We start from the raw sequence: 16,728 nt of genomic DNA on the forward strand, positions 1-16,728 counted from the left end.
CCTGCCGCTGTGCCTGTGAGGAATAAAACTCGTGCCCACACAGCGTGTTTTGCCGGCCCACACGGGGCTGAAAGCCTGCCAAGGCCTGACTCAGGCTACGAGCACAGCCCAGGCCCAGTTTCAGCCATGGCGTAACTCACGTCTACCCGTTGTCTCAAAGCTTTGTGATGAGGCACCCCAGAGCATGCACACTTATTTATAAATGACATATGTTTATTATATAAGTGATGTGCATCATGTCTGTTATAAAACAGCCCTCCCCCAAACTGACTTTTTAAAAAAGTTGATACAAACTATAAAAATGGAAGAAAGTTGGAAGGCTTTCTCTCCACTCCCCATCATCTGGTGTGCTGACTGTACTTTAGAGGCCCCTGCTGTCATGGAAATCAAACACCCTCTGCGTGAATGAACCAGGGGGAAAAGGAGGGTCGTCAGACACAGGCCGCTGGAAATACTTTTGAAAAGTGGAGGAGCCTTTGATTTGGCAAATAAACCTCCTAAATGACCTGTGTTGATAATACAATATGTGATGGCTGGAGGTTTGGGTAAGTTGGTTCATGCCCCCTCTCTGGATGGAAACATGTAAAGTATTTGTGACACGCTCATTCCCAAGTGTGGTCCACGGACCAGCAGCATCGGCATCTCCTCGGAGCTCGTTAAACATTGCAGAACCTCGGGCCCCACCCCAGGCCTGCTGAATCGAAATCTGCATTTTGACTAGATCCCCAGGGAGTCATATGTACATTAGTGTTATGAAGCATTGCTCTAGGTGGGGGTAGGCAAACTTTCTAAAAAATTCTCTTTTTTAAGAAAAATTGTTTGTATTTAAGGCGTACAACATGATGATGTGATATACATATATATAGTGAAATGATACCACAAACTAATTAACATATTATCTCCTCACAGGGTTACTTTTGTGTGTGGTGAGTGCACGTGAAACCTACCCCTTAGGAAACTTCCAGGGTTCAGTACAGTGTGATGAACTACAGTCATTATGCTGTACCTTACATCTCCAGACTTATGCATCCTACACAGCAGTAGCTTTAAATTTTTTTCTGTAAAGAGCCAGATAGTAGTGGCTTTGCAGCCCACATGGTCTCTGTCACAACTCTGTGAAAGACTTTAGGAATGGGTCTGGCCAGGTTCCAATAAAACTTTATTTACAAAAACGAGCAGTGGGCTGGATTTGGCCCACGGGCCATAGCTTGCCACCCCTTGCTCTAGACCTCAAGTTTACTGGCTAGGAAATAGACAATTTATTCACTTAACAAATAGGATCTTTGCTGCCATTTGGAGGTTGTAGAGGTCTCTCTGTAACACAGTATATATTTTCTGGGTTCTTAAAGACATTACTCTCCCCCACCACCACCCGGGCCCATACGTACACACACGCATACACACACTGTGCTCATGGTGGCCTGGGGGTTCGGTGAAGATCTATTTCTTTCTTCCTATCATCTGTTTGCCTATCTATCTATCTATCTCCTTTAGTTTCTTAGCTTTTTAAAATTGTCATTTATTTACCAGTAAGTAAAACAAAGTTCCCTTCCCCTCACCACCATTATAAAAGGGACAGTAGAGCCTAGTTTATTTCATGCCTTTCAATCCAGGCACATCTGTATTTGTGTTCAAATTCCAGACCTGCTTCTGTGTGACCACACACTGATTAGTTAATCCATCTTAGCTTCAGTTTCCTCATCCGAAAAATGGGGACAAATCAATACTTTTCCTCATACAAGTGCTTAGAACAATGCCTGACCCATAAATGCTCAATATATGTTAACTACAATTACATCACTATGGAACCTTCAAAAAAACTGAATAGGAAGGTATAAAATTGAGAAGCAAAACCACTTCCCAAAAGTTAACCCCTGCAACCTTCAGGGCAATGTCTTCCAGTCTCTTTTCTAGACATAAGTTTTAAATTTTTACTTAGTGGTGCTCATTCCTGGATTCTTTTAAATGGTATTTTTGACCATGAAAAAAGAAAAGGTATCCCACTGGTGGTGGAAGACAGGCCACCCAGAAAGGAAAGGAACTCTTCCTCTTTCCCTGCAGTGATTCCCAGCTTTCTGGGAGTAAAGTATCAGTACCCAAAACAGCTGTTCCTGGTGCCCTGGGAACCAGCACATCTGGGCAGGGCTGGGCAGAGGTCATAGCTTCTGTCAAGTCCCAGGGGGTAGACTGGAGTCCTGAGGGGATCTGGAGTCCCCAGAGATGAGACAGCTCAAGATGGGCCCTGGGAAAATAGATGCAGATTTAAAACTTGACACCACCGCTTCTCCTCTACCTCCTTCCTTTGAACTCAGGTCCCCGCACCCCAAAAAGGGTGTGTAGGTGGCCCATGCATCTCCTTTCTCACCTCCTGGCTGAGGAGAAGGAGGATGCTAATTACACCGGGCAGGTGGCCCACAATAAGGCACCTGGGGTCCAGGTTTCTATAGAAACCAAGTCATTTCTTCACCTTTCAACACATTTCCCTCATCTCCTGACAAACTACCCTTGGAGACATGGATGGCTCTGACATCTGTGCTTCTGCTGTCCTCTCCAGTCACTCATAAAACATTGCCTGATGTGTGCCCAGTAGGAATAGCCATCAAGTGCTGTGTGTTAAGCCTTTGCAGGCATTTATCCCGGCTAACCCTCACATCACGTACAACCCTATGGGGTAAAAACGGTCATCCTATTTTCAGATGAAACAGCCCAGCAGAGCGGTCAGCCACACCAGCTCTATATGAGTTTGTTAGGGCTGCCGTAACAAAGGACCACAAACTGGGTGGCTTAAATAACAGAGCTTCATAGCCTCATAGTTCTGGAGGCCGGAAGTCTGAAGTCCAGGTGTTGGCAGAGTTGCTTCCTTCTGAGGCTGGGAAGGAAGGAGCTCTCCTTGGCTTGGGTCTCCAGGCCTCCCTCCTTGCTTGTAGATGCCGTCTTCCCTGTGTGTCTGTCTCTGCGTCCTAATTTCCCCTTAATATAAGGACACCAGTCGTATTGAATTAGGGCCCACCCTGATGACCTCATTTAATCTTAATTGCCTTTAAGGAGCCTACCTCCCAATACAGTCACACGCTGAGGTACTGGGGGTTAAGGCTTCATGAAGCGTGTGAGTTTGGGGGGAGATACAGTTTAGCCCATACCAGGCTCTAGAGTCAGCTGGGCCTGGGCTGGCATTCTAGCTCTAATGCTCGCTTGCCACTCAATCCCAGGAAACCTCGGCTTCCTCATTTATAAAAGAGGAATAATAACACCTCTCACGTGGGGTGCTGCATGAGGACTAAATGAGATGCTTAGCACTTGGCACGGTGCTTAGTCAGCCCTGTGGTTTTTGTAAATCAGGGGAGCAGATGCTGGGGACGCCCCACTCCCAGCCCTCGGCCACCTGAGTTCCCCCGATGCTGAGGTGGGCTGGGCCATGCAGAGGGACAGCTCACTTGCTCAGGCACATGCCCCTCATTCTCTGCCCGGGGAGTTCTCGGTGCTACCCAAGCTGGCTCAGCCCACACAGGACAGTCCTAAATTGCCAATCATTGAACGCCTCCGGGGCTTTACCCTCAGACCCTGAGAGACGAGGGGGCAGTAGTTAAATAGTCCAGCTTCCCCACAACGATCATTCTCAAGCGTATTCTACGTGGGCCCCCAGCACGACTGAGCCCCAGCTGCCCACAATGCCAGTTAAAGCAGCCTCTGCGTTTCTCCTTCCCCTGACTTATCCTTCCATTTATGCTTCCTGGGCTCACCTCCCAAATAAACCATTGGCAGCCGAGTCCTTGCCTCAACGTCGGCTTCTGAAGTGCCCAATGTAAGGTAATGAGGAAACTGAGGCCCAGAGCAGCTCCGCGCCGTGTGAGGGCACAGGTAGGGTGTGCTGGGCCTGGGGTTTGAACCATGGCCTCTCTGGCTCCAAAACCCACGGGCCCAATCACCATATAACCTCATCTCTGGTCCTGAATGCCTGTCCTGTTTCTGTCTTTCCTCATTCTGTTTGTTCTCTCATATTTTTATCCTCTTCTGTACAACCACGGGAAGGAAGCCATTTTATAGAGAGGGAAAAGTTTCTCCTTTCATCTCCTAACAAACATAACCTAACTCAACCTCCCAGCCTTTCCCCCTTGACCTTCATGCCATCTCCACTCCAGAGTGAGAGACACCAGAGGGACCCACGAGGGGACCCTGCAATGCCCAATGTGGCCAGAAGGGGTGAAGCCATCTCAGCCCACAGTGGGTTACCTAGGTCAAGCCCCTTTTATTGGGCATGGCCAATAGAAAGCTAAGTAGCCATGGCTCTTGCCCTGAACAAGCAAATAGTTTTATAGAAAAAAAGCGTTACTTCCCTCCCCTGGAAAATGGGGATAATAACAGCTTCTTCGTCAAAAGGTTGTTGTGAGAACTAAACAAGACTGTGCAGGTATTGGGCTTAGCACACAGTAAGGCCCCAAGAGTTAAATAGAAATATAAGCTTCTGGTGGGGAGGACAGGAAGCAGCTGCCATTTCTGTCTTGGAAAATCAGGAAGTGGTAGTTTGAGCTGGGTCTTGATGATAAGTATGAGTCGGAACTTAAGCTGCTGGTAACCATGACGCTCACCGAATGGGGAGAGCCTGTCCAGGAGATAGCATGATCAACAAAGCCCTGATCACTTCATTTGAGCCCCTGGATCCAGCTAGGCCTGAAGCCAGGACTTCCTTCGTTGCTTAAACTATTTTGTGTTAATTTCCTGTTGCTTGCAATGGGAGGGACCTAACATAAATCCTCGTCTTCTCTTTGCACGCGTTCTCCTGTCAGTCGTCAGATGAATATATCTTAACGTTTCGACTGTTCTTCCTTCCCAGACCACACACTAATCTTACCAACAATGTCCAGTGTGACCGGTTGTCTGGTTATACCCACTGTGGCCCTCGAGTCTTCCAGCTGAGGCCGTAGGTCTCATGGGACAGAGACAAGCCATCCCTGTGTCTGGTCTCAATTCTGGAGCCACAAAATCTGTGAGCATAATAAATACCAGTGCTTTGAGTCGTGGGGATGATTTGTTACACAGTGGTAGGAACTGAAACACCCTCCTACCCTCCATGCCCATGTTCATGAAGAAAAAGATAACTCAGATGCGTGGCACAAATAGATAATCTTTAATGTCAATAAATAGCTCCCCATTATACCAGACAATACGCTGTGGGAAAAGATACAGAAGCATCCAACAGAGAGAGAGATCTATTCTAACTACACTAATTTCTTAGCACGAGAGAAATGACTTTGGTTCACACACAAACACAGAGCGATCCTCAGGGTGTGACGAGGAGGGGTATCGTCTTGGATGGGGGGGTGCAGCAGCCGTGGTGGCCATTTTATTCCCTGTAACTGTCCTTTACCGGTCTTCTGTGAGTCGCAGTCGCCATGATTCGGTCAAAAAACGTTACTTCTGCTCTATCGTATTTTATTTACTTGACTTACACACACGCTACTGTTACTGAAGGTGGGGTCTTCACAGACAGGGGGGCGCTGGGTGAAACTTCACTGACGGGCGAGGCAGAGAGAAGGGAGTACTCAGGACTGAGGTCCCGGCCCAGCACCTTGCTCACTAAGGGGACACACAGGCACACACACGTGCTCACCTGAGGGCACACACACCAGAACATCCACATACATACCCACAGGGAGTCCCCAGAAGGAAAGCTAACACAAGGACGAGTTCAATTAAGCCAGGAGAGCCTTCTTACACTGGAATATTTTTTGTTGCCGTTTGGTTTCTCCAAATAGTCTAATCTATTTATCACATCCACTAAAGAGAAGACAGAGTACTTAACACTTCTGGGGAAAGGTACCAGGTTTGAAGAACCCCTAGGAACAGCAGCCCATTCAGAAGTCACCCAGTGGGTGTGCATTTTGGGCATATGGGGGTCAGGCCTCCCAACACTGGCCAAACTCTTAGAAAATTTTGTCTCAATGGAGGCTGGCACCTTTGGGGAGGCCCTTTCTCTGGCCTGAGGTTGAAAGTGCATTTTGGGGCAGGGGGATCCACAAGAGCAAGCACTGCCCGTAAGTCTCAGAGCAGAGCCCACTCAGCTCATGACCTATGGATGGGACTTCTGGAAAGTTCTCAGGCCTCGCTCCTTGAGGGAGGCCAGTTTGTGATCAATAGCTTCCTTTCAGTTCTGAGAGGAGCTGTGTGTGTGGTGGTGAGTGTGTGTGCATATGTGGATGTAATAGTATACATATATGGCATATTTTTTGTCCTAAGTTTCCTTCCTTTTTTCACAAATGAAAGCTGCCTTCCCCGCAGCCCTCAGGTCACCTCCAGCGAGGCAGGGGACACACGGTCACACTCGGCCCGGGACCGCAGGCTGTGCCACTGCTCCACGGCCGTGCGGTGGGCACTGAGCATCCGCCGCCAGTGGTTGGATTCTGAGGGGCCCGAAGAGTACTGGCCGATGACGATCCTCCCGATGAAGTCGTTGCTGCTCTTCATGTTGTGGCCGAACACTAGCCAGAGGGGCGAGAGGAGGAGGGGGCAGGACAGGAGGCAGGAGCAAGACAGAGGCGTTAGTCTCCATACTCCTCAACTGCAGATGCGAGGACCTTGTTTTCAGGACACTGTTACTTTTAACCGTGAGAATTCCCTGATTCCCTCATCATCCTCCCACGAGTCCCTTGGCTGCAAATTTAAGATTCTGACTCATAGACTCACCACACTGTCCTCAGGGCACTACAGCCGGACAGTCCTGGTGGAACTGCCAGCCACCACTGGAGTCCAGCTGAGCACTTAAACCAGGCTTCTCAAGCCCGGCACTGTTGACACTGGGGCCTGGATAATTCTTTGTGGGGCATCCTGTGCACTGTAGGATGTCCAGCAGCACCTCGGGCCTCTACCCACCAGATCCCAGTAGCACCCACCACCCCCAGCTGTCACAACCCCCGAGTCTCCAAACATGGCCTGGTATACCCAGGGGGTCAATTCATCCCAGATAAGAACCACTGGGCCATGGGGCCAGACATCCTAGGTGAATCCTGGCTCTGTCATTCAACAGCTCTGAGACCCTGAGACAAGCAAAGGAGCCCCTCTGGCACTCAGTTTCCTCCTCGGTTACACAGGAATCTTAGCAGTACTTTGAGAGCTTTCAGTGAGATAATGCACACTGTGCCTGGCACTCAGTAAGTGCTCAATAAACACTACACTGCTCTTTCGATCCTCAATTTCTACCTCTTGACCTTTTACAAACGGGACTTAGGCAACAGAGGCAAGTTTCCTGAGAGAAAGGGCTCCAGCAATTTCTCCTCCCCTTGTTGCACTGCATGACTCTTTGGAAGGCTGTTAATTCCCATGCAAGCTTAATTTGTGTCTTTCAAGCCTAATGAGATAGTTAGCTTGATTTATCTTTCCAGCCGAGTTCTGCCTAATTCCTTATCTGCATGTGGGTAGTCCAGGCATGCCATCTCACTAACGGGGAAGCAGGCTGTGTCTGTGTTACAAATGAAAGACTACAGAATGGGGACCATCACAAATTCACCCAGCATGAGCAGAGCACAGGCAGGCTGGATCCCAGGAGGGATGCCCATTATCAAACAAACCAGCTAAAATATGCAGCCCAAAACAGAGCTTGAATGCTAACAAATCTCTGTTTCCCCCTGTGGGGCTCACATCAAGAATTCCAAACGTAAAAATATGGGGAAAAAAAGAAAAGTGGAAAAACAAAAACAAAAATCCCATCCATTGTCTTTAAACCCAAAAAAGACCTAGAGTGAACCAGGCTAAGTGAAACGCTGTGCCATCTCCATCAAGAGTGTCCCGTACCTGTCAGCTCCATGAACAAAAATTGGACCATGTATATTTTTTGTACATTTGGTAAAGTGTTCACTATGCATAGGTAGACCTTATTTATATGAAAATCCCTTACGGAAGAGAAAAATTAGGAAAAGAATCTTTGCTTAATAAAGGAAATTGCTGAGAAGCTCTCTGATGCATCTTAAAAAAAAAAAATCTTTTTTGAATAGGTAACATTCAGGACTCTTGAACTACACCTAGTGGGCAATGTAAGGTTTAATTTTCACTAAATGAAAACAAGTTACCAGAGTCCCCTTCCCCGTGGGCCTCAAATCTAAAGTAAGACATTAGGAGACCATTTCAGGCCCCATTTGGTTTTCTTTCCTGGGGGCAAAATGTTCTGTCTTCCTCTGCCTCTCCAAAGCTCAAGAATGAAAATGCACAAACATCCTAGTCAATAGGTGTAGGTTTTGCTTCCTTGCCAAGTGGTTCTAAGAAAGGAAATCTCAAAGGTTCTCAGGCACTGTTGGTGAAAGAGGAAGCACGTTCAACTTCTGGGGGAGGTTCGCAGTATCTGCTCAAAATAAGAATGTCATTACTCCAGATCCAGCAATTCTACTTCTAGGGATCTGTCCCATAGAATTATCTGCACAAATGGACAAAGATAAACACCCAAGAATTATCCACTGTAGCAGGGGCTGGCAAATTAGAGCCCTCAAGCTAAATCTGGTCTGTACCGGTTTTTTGTAAATAAAGTTTTACTGGAACCCAGTCAAACCCATTTATTTACATAATGCCCGCAGCTGCTTTTGTGCTACAGCAGCAGAGTTGAGTAGCTGCAGCAGAGACTGTATGGCCTGCAAAGCTGAAAATATTTGCTAGCTGGCCCTTTACAAAGCAGTTCACCAACCCCTGCTCTAGAACATCATTTGTGAGAATGAAAAATGGAAATAACAAAAACACTTCATGATGAAGTGTGGCTGAGGCTTGTTGGTACCCTGCCTGCCCCCTCAGCCCACCCCAGAGGCTACCCATAGCTTCTGTTGCTGGCATCCTACCATGAGCACCCGGTGCTCTCTGCCTGGGACGTGCCCGTGTATGCTGACAATGTGACTTTCGGTAGGGGCCTTGGACCACTCAATAGAAACTTGACCTCTGAAAAGGCTGGGGACTAGGGTCAATCCAAATCCTAGACACCAAGCCTTCAGTGCTCTTCCCTGGTTGGTGATCCTCCGAGCATGCTGCCACACATCGTTACTGGGAGAATTAAGTGCTGTCCATACACAACTGGAAACTCATGGCTGGTCTCTCCTGGACTCTGCCTTCTGCTGATTTGGGTCTGTATCCTTTCTCTTCAATAAACCATAACCAGGAGTATAACAGCTTTTCTGAGTTCTGTGAGCGCTTCTAGAGAATCACTGAACCTGACGGTGGTCCTGGGGCCCTCCCGAGCTGCAGTTACCCACGCATCAATCGTCCTTGACTGGGGGCTTCCCTGGTGGCGCAGTGATTAAGAATCCGCCTGCCAATGCAGGGGACACGGGTTCAAGCCCTGGTCCGGGAAGATCCCACGTGCCGTGGAGTAACTAAGCCCGTGCGCCACAACTACTGAGCCTGTGCTCTAGAGCCCGCGAGCCACAACTACTGAGCCTGTGTGCCACAACTCCTGAAGCCCGCGTGCCTAGAGCCTGTGCTCCGCAACAAGAGAAGTCACAACAATGAGACGCCCACACACCACAATGAAGAGTAGCCCCCGCTCGCCACAGCTAGAGAAAGCCCGTGCGCATCAACAAAGACCCAACACAGCCAAAAATAAATAAATAAGTAAATAAATCAATTAATTAATTAAATAAATTAAGAAAAAAATCGTCCTTGATTGGCCTGCCTCCCTTCCTGGTCTCACTTCCCCAGCCTCTTGTTGGTGTTTCCTGGGATCACCTTCCTAGTAGCCTGCTTGCACCCACGTCCTTGTCTTAGGATCAGATTTGGGAGCACCCAAACTGAGACTGGAGAGGACTAATTATGAGTTTTCTTTTTTTGCGGTACGCGGGCCTCTCACTGTTGTGGCCTCCCCCGTTGCGGAGCACAGGCTCCGGACGCGCAGGCCCAGCGGCCATGGCTCACGGGCCCAGCCGCTCCGCGGCATGTGGGTTCCTCCCGGAACGGGGCACGAACCCATGTCCCCTGCATCGGCAGGCAGACTCTCAACCACTGCGCCACCAGGGAAGCCCAAGAGGACTAATTAAATAATTTCTGATGTGACAACACCATGGAAACCAGAACCATGGTAAAAAATGAGACAGACCTATATATACAAGATGGAAACATCTCCAAGACATATTGCTAGGAGACAAAATCAAGTTGCAAAACAGTATATGTAAACACAATCTCTTTTTGCTTAAGAAAACGTTAACATATAGAATAGAAAATAGTATCTGGAAGAATATTCACAAAATTGTTAAGAGTAGCTCTCTCTAGAGAGAGGAAACAGAGAACTTGACACTTTTTCTAATTATTATATAAGTATGTACAGTTTGAACTTCTTACTAGAATATGTTATTTTGGAAAGAAAACAAAGGAAAAAATAAGTTCATATTAGAGAATTAACATCGAAATTACCAGAAGGGCAGAAGGATGAATGGAAATCTGATAGCCTACATTCCTTATCCCAAGGTGCAAAGTAGCTTGGCTTGGTAAATCACTCAGCACTTGAAAGGTGGTCGCTCCTCAGTGATTCAGCCCTTCTGATGGGAAGCAGTTGCTGCTATGGCCATCTGACCTAATTGGCAGGCTTTGGGACTTGCAAATCGCTTGGTAAAGTTATGGCAATCTTAACAGTCTTTTAAAAAACATACATTTAAAATGCAAATTATAACAAGCGGAATAAAACTAATGACTTCTATCATAAAATTTGCCTGGGAGGGTATCAAGATTTGCCATCATTGTAAATGCTAGGGAGTGTGAGAATAGGGAATTAAGACTGGATATTTATTGAATCCAGAAAGGGGCTCAGAGACAGGAGACCAGATACCCCTGACCACTCCACTTTGTAGACAGGGAAGCCAAGTCACTAAGCAAGCTGGTGAGACACTTGCAGCATTTGCAGCAAAAAACCTGTAAAGGAAGCAAATTCCTCATAACTAGATCCCTACATTTCTCCTCTTTAGAAACAATAACATCCAGGAATTTTGTTGTGAGGCACCCCAAATATCCACACTGGCTGTTACGGGGGACTCGTCTTACTGCAGTCAACAGTATATACCTGCAAGATGTATAGGCTCTAATTTCCCCTCATCATCTGGAGGGAACTTCAAAACAACGTTTACAAACCAGAGAGTGACAAAAAGGCATAGATATCAGCAAGGACCTACCGTACAGCACAGGGAACTGTGCTCAGTATCTTGTAATAACCCATAATGGAAAAGAATCTGAAAAAGAATGTGTGTGTGTGTGTGTGTGTGTGTGTGTGTGTGTAACTGAATCACTTGGCTGTACACTTGAAACTAATACAACATTGTAAATTAACTATACTTCAATTTAAAAAAAAAGGCATAGATGTCACAAAGCCCATGCACCACAAAACCTGTGAAGAGGGCACCTCGCATTTCCTCTTAGATCCTATTTACTCTTCATGGCTTTAGACATAATTCAAATAAACTTGGTCATGTGGTTTCCCCATCTGGAGTAATTAAAATTAATCTGGTAGATTGTGACTACCAGACAGATACCAGAACTTAAAAAAGTACAACAGAACCAGGGTTATTTGGTGAAGGGGCAAACAACCCTTTTCTCCTTCATAGAGCCCGGGGAAATTCACTGTGTGATCATTTATTTTTATAATTAAGATTCTGAATCAGTGAGAAAGCTCAACGTCCTGGTTAATGGGTCAAAGGAAGTACAAATAGTTTTCTATCAAACAGTTAAAACTTTAAAGCTTTTTTTAAAAAAAAATCAATTTATTTATTTATTTTTGGCTGCGTTGGGTCTTCGTTGCTGCCCGCTGGCTTTCTCTAGTTGTGGCGAGCGGGGGCTACTCTTCGTTGCGGTGCGCGGGCTTCTTATTGTGGTGGCTTCTCCTGTTGCGGAGCACAGGCTCTAGGTACACAGGCTTCAGTAGTTGTGGCACACGGGCTCTAGAGCACAGGCTCAGTAGTTGCGGCGCACGGACTTAGTTGCTCTGCAGCATGTGGGATCTTCCTGGACCAGGGCTCAAATCTGAGTCTCCTGCATTGGCAGGTGGATTCTTAGCCACTGCGTCATCAGGGAAGTCCCTAAAGCCTTTTTTAAAGTTTAAGGGGAACGCGTTTGGCGAGTAGAAAATTTACTCACACAAAATCCCTTTAGTGCCCCTCCCCCAGTGATCAGAGTACATCACCAGGCATGCCAGGAACGTGCTCTGTGCCCTGTCACACTGTTCTCTCTCTAACCTCGACAAACCTCATGCACCCTGACGGCTACAGTCTCCAAGGATCACCCTCTGTGTGGGCCAGTGAGTCACTGAAGTCCAGCTCTATCCTCAGACGGGGCGTGGACACACCTGGCATATTCTACTTTCTGAAATTTATCTCTAAAGAATCACCAACATATTGAAACCATGTACAAGCCCCTGCCTCCTTGTCATGTTGTAGCAAAAATAGAAATGAGGTTTTCTTCTTTTCTGACAAACAAGGAAAATAAAGGAACAATGGGTAGGCTAGGGAAACAACATAAAACTGGCCTGAAAGAGTTAAGCAATCCTAGTTTTACTTTAACTGTTACTTGTCCTTCACAAAGCTAACTCCTTAAACACTCTCTGACTCATGTGAATTACATCCTGCACCTAGTCTTTACATCCCCTACACTCCCTTGTAACAATTTACCCCTTGTAGCATTCTTCATTTCAGAAAGGTCACCAGCCATAACCCACAGATGAACAGACCTAATTACTGGGTTGCCTGACGCCAGCTGTGACTGTTTTAACTTTTTGCAAAAAAAAAAAAGAATACGAGGCTGTCACTGCTTTGATCCTTATCATCTATCCCAGATCTCAGACTATAAGACCTCTCCTGGGACTCCACTGGTGGTACAGTGGTTAAGACTCCGTGATCCCAATGCAGGGGGCCCAGGGTTTGATCCTTGGTCAGGGAACTAGATCCCACATGCATGCCACAACTGAGAGTTCCCATGCCACAACTAAGGAGCCTGCCTGCTGCAACTAAGACCCAGAGCAACCAAATAAATAAAATGTCGAAGAGAAATGCACACTTCGATATACATCCCAAGGAGGGGAAAGAAAAAAGGCCTCTCCTAATTCCCTGAAGAGGGGGGCACAGTTCTTGAGGCGCTAGCCTGCTGTGTTCCCTTTTTGTCCGGCAAAGAATAAAGCTCTTTCTCCTCCAAAACTCTGTCTCCATATCTTATTTCAGCATCCGTGTAAAAAGAGCCCATATTTTGACATCAATATCTGTCTGCTTCTGTGGTGATGATTGCCATGGCAATTCAGGTTAGGGAAACACAACCGGCAAAACAAAAGCATGATGAGAGGCACCGATGGGCTCAAGGCTCTGAAGGAACATGGAGAGCACCACTGCTTTATGAAGCACCTACTATGTGTGTGGCCCAGGGCTAGGCATATCACATGGATTAACTCACTTAATCTTCATATCAACCCACTAGAATGGGGTTTCTCACCCTCAGCAGTGCTGACATTTGGGGCCAGATCGTTCTGTGTTATGGGGGCTGATCTGAGCACTGCAGGATGTCCAGCAGCACCCCTGGCCTCTGCCCACTGGATGCCATTAGCAGTGCTCTCCCCAGCTGTGACAACCCAAAGTATCTCCAGACATTGCCAAACATAATCCACCCGCTCCCCTTCCACTGCTCTAAGGCAGCTGCTGTCACTGGCCCATTTTACAGCTGGGGAGCTGGAGGCCCAGAGGTGCAGGGAGATCCCTGCTCCAGTCAACATCCACGTGCCCCGAGTGAGTCAGGGGCAAGTTGAGGCTTTCACGTGTTGATATGTGCTGTAAAAATGATTTTGTTCTTTCCCACAAGAGCTAAACTCCTTTGGTTGCTAATTTAGTTTGCCAAGGCAGACGGTTCTGGAAGGGAAGCTGGACGACTTAGAGTGTGGGTGTGATAAACACTGCAAATGAAAAGGAAAGAAAATCTTGATCTTTACCAGTGGGAGCAGACTTGGCAGCTGCCCAGTTTGCAGGTTCGGTTCACAAGGTGATGCCCCCACCTGCACAGAGACCCCCGCCTCATGGAACCCCACCTCGTCGCTGTCCCCTGCAGTCCACCTCTTGGGTGCTGGATTGAGCATGCTCCCGCATTTCTGAAAAAGCTGCACTAAGCTACCAAAACCCATCCTAGCTGTTTCACAGTCCTCTTGAACTTGTCACTCTGGAGGGATCCCCACACTTCAGCAGGCTGTTCGGGAGTGATGTCAGCCCTTGGAGGAGCCCAAAGCAGTCTACACGCCCCTGCTTCCTCCCCTTCCCCCTCCCCACAGGCCACTCCACAAACGCACCCATATTCTCTTTTCAACTTTTGCAAAACTTCCTCAAATTACCGTTGGTCCCCTGCATCCGTAGACATGGAGGCCATTTCATATAAGGGACGTGAGCATCCACGGAGTTTGGGATCCAAGGTGGGTCTGGAACCAACTGCCCGCAAGTACCTCTTTTTTCTTCTCTCTGGAACCTAGAAGCTGTTTCAGGTTTTCCTTTAAAACCAGGTAGATCATATCACTTCCCTGGGCCTCGGTTTCCCCATTACACAATGAGTGGGTTTATGTAGGATTTAAGGTCCCTTTCAGCTCTGAGATTTCTTCAGTTCCAGTTTCATCCATGATTTAAGGGTGACGTTGTTCATGCTTTCTTGGCTCATTCTGTGATTCACAGCAGCTGCATGGACGGAATTTTTTCTCCATGTTTTTCCTTCTAATAGTCATCGTGACAATTTAGATAGCAGTATTACAATAATTTAAAATCAGCAATGCCGAATCCTGACATCTTTTTACTAGGCACTGAGCAAAGTACTTTATATACATTTTTGACTTAATCAACACCACCGTCCTATTAGGGAAGGTGCTATTTATACACCCATTTTGCAGATGGGGAATTAGAGGCTCAGAGGGCTTAGGAGGTTGAGTGTCCAAGGTCACACAGCCAGCATGGGCATAGAACGAATTGAAATTCAAAGCTCAGCATCATTTCTCCTCCTTCTGTCTCAGAAAGAAGAGACTTCTCACCCATTCCCCCCTTCCACTGACCCTGACACAAGACAAAGACAAGATTAGGAACAGAAATATACACAACAGGTCCTCAAGTCAGCATGTCAAGGAGAATGGCCCTAAAACCCCCTCATGACAGTGCCGTGTTGGAGACCTTTACACCATCTCTCTGGGGTCCAGCAGGGTCAGGTTAACCTCCAACATCTGAATGGATGGCTGCTTCTTCAGGGGCGCAGCAGACAAGGAAGTTGTCTTACGTTTAGGGATACTGATATGAAAAGTATAATAATACCAGCTGACATTTATATAGAGCTTACCATGTGCCAACCCTGTTCCATGGACTTTGGATACACTAAATTATTTAGTCCACACAACTCTATTTACAAAGAGAGTACTATTATTATTATCTCCTTGGGCCTAGAGGTCACACACTGGCATCATGGTCTGCCTCCCTGAAGATGGACCTGGAGAAAACCCTAAGCAGGCTTCGGTCATTTGGGTGAAAAATTCTGGGATCCCAGTACTCAGAGGTGATCTGGAAAGGAAGATGTGGGCTCCAGGTGGGCACATCTCCTTGTCTCCCTAGACTCCTTGCCTTTAGACCCCCTCAACCCATTTAAAGTACAAGGCCCAGGAACACCTAAATAGACATTTCTCCAAAGAAGACATACAGATGGCCAAGAGGCACATGAAAAGATGCTCAACATCACTAATTATTAGAGAAATGCAAATCAAAACTACAATGAGGTATCACCTCACACCAGTTAGAATGGGCATCATCAGGAAATCTACAAACAACAAATGCTGGAGAGGGTGTGGAGAAAAGGGAACCCTCTTGCACTGTTGGTGGGAATGTAAATTGACACAGCCACTATGGAGAACAGTATGGAGGTTCCTTAAAAAACTAAAAATAGAATTACCATATGACCCAGCAATCCCACTACTGGGCATATACCCACAGAAAATCATAATTCAAAAAGACACATGCACCCCAATGTCCACTGCAGCACTATTTACAATAGCCAGGTCATGGAAGCAACCTAAATGCCCATGGACAGATGAACTCATAAAGAAGATGTGGCACATATATACAATGGGATATTATTCAGCCATAAAAAGGAATGAAATTGGGTCATTTGTAGAGACATGGATGGACGTAGAGACTGTCATACAGAGTGAAATAAGTCAGAAAGAGAAAAACAAATATCGTATATTAATGCATGTGTGTGGAACCTAGAAAAATGGTACAGATGAACTGGTTTGCAGGGCAGAAATAGAGACACAGATGTAGAGAACAAACATATGGACACCAAGCGGGGAAAGGGGGTGGTGGTGGTGCGATGAATTGGGAGATTGGGGCTGACATATATACACTAATATGTATAAAATAGATAACTAATTAAAAAAGAAGACCTCTTTAAGTAATAGAAGACATGAAGAGATGAAAAATAAATAAATAAAATAAAAAATTAAAGTACAAGGCCCAGGGTAGAGGCCCCTTTTGCCCAGGTCTGCAGGCAATGATGGCTTAAAGTGTTGGGTTCCTTTAATCCAGTGGTTCTCAGCTAGGGCCAATTCTGCCCCCAAGCTTGGCAATGTCAGGAGACATCTGGATTGTCACACTGCAGATGGGGGGTTACTACCGGCATCTAGCGAGTAGAGGCCAGGGATGTTCCTAACCATCTTACACTGCACAGGGCAGCGCCACGACAAAGAATTATCTGACCCCAAATGTCCACAAGTGCCAAGGTTAAAAA

General features: G+C 46.7%; 1 protein-coding gene across 2 annotated transcripts in view; it reads right to left on the bottom strand.

Annotated features, from left to right (window-relative positions):
* Positions 1-6,250: 6,250 nt before the first annotated feature.
* The window catches only part of SYT17 (synaptotagmin 17), an 85,041-nt gene continuing 74,563 nt past the window's right edge, over positions 6,251-16,728 (bottom strand). For both annotated transcript variants that reach the window (XM_029222069.1, XM_029222070.1), the window contains exon 8: positions 6,251-6,476. In XM_029222069.1, the coding sequence (XP_029077902.1) occupies positions 6,280-6,476 (197 nt within the window). In that variant the 3' untranslated portion in view covers positions 6,251-6,279. The remainder of the gene's footprint in view (positions 6,477-16,728) is intronic.

This window comes from Monodon monoceros, unplaced genomic scaffold, assembly GCF_005190385.1.
Source record: "Monodon monoceros isolate NGI ecotype Baffin Bay Population unplaced genomic scaffold, NGI_Narwhal_1 Super_Scaffold_13, whole genome shotgun sequence".
NCBI lineage: Eukaryota > Metazoa > Chordata > Mammalia > Artiodactyla > Monodontidae > Monodon > Monodon monoceros.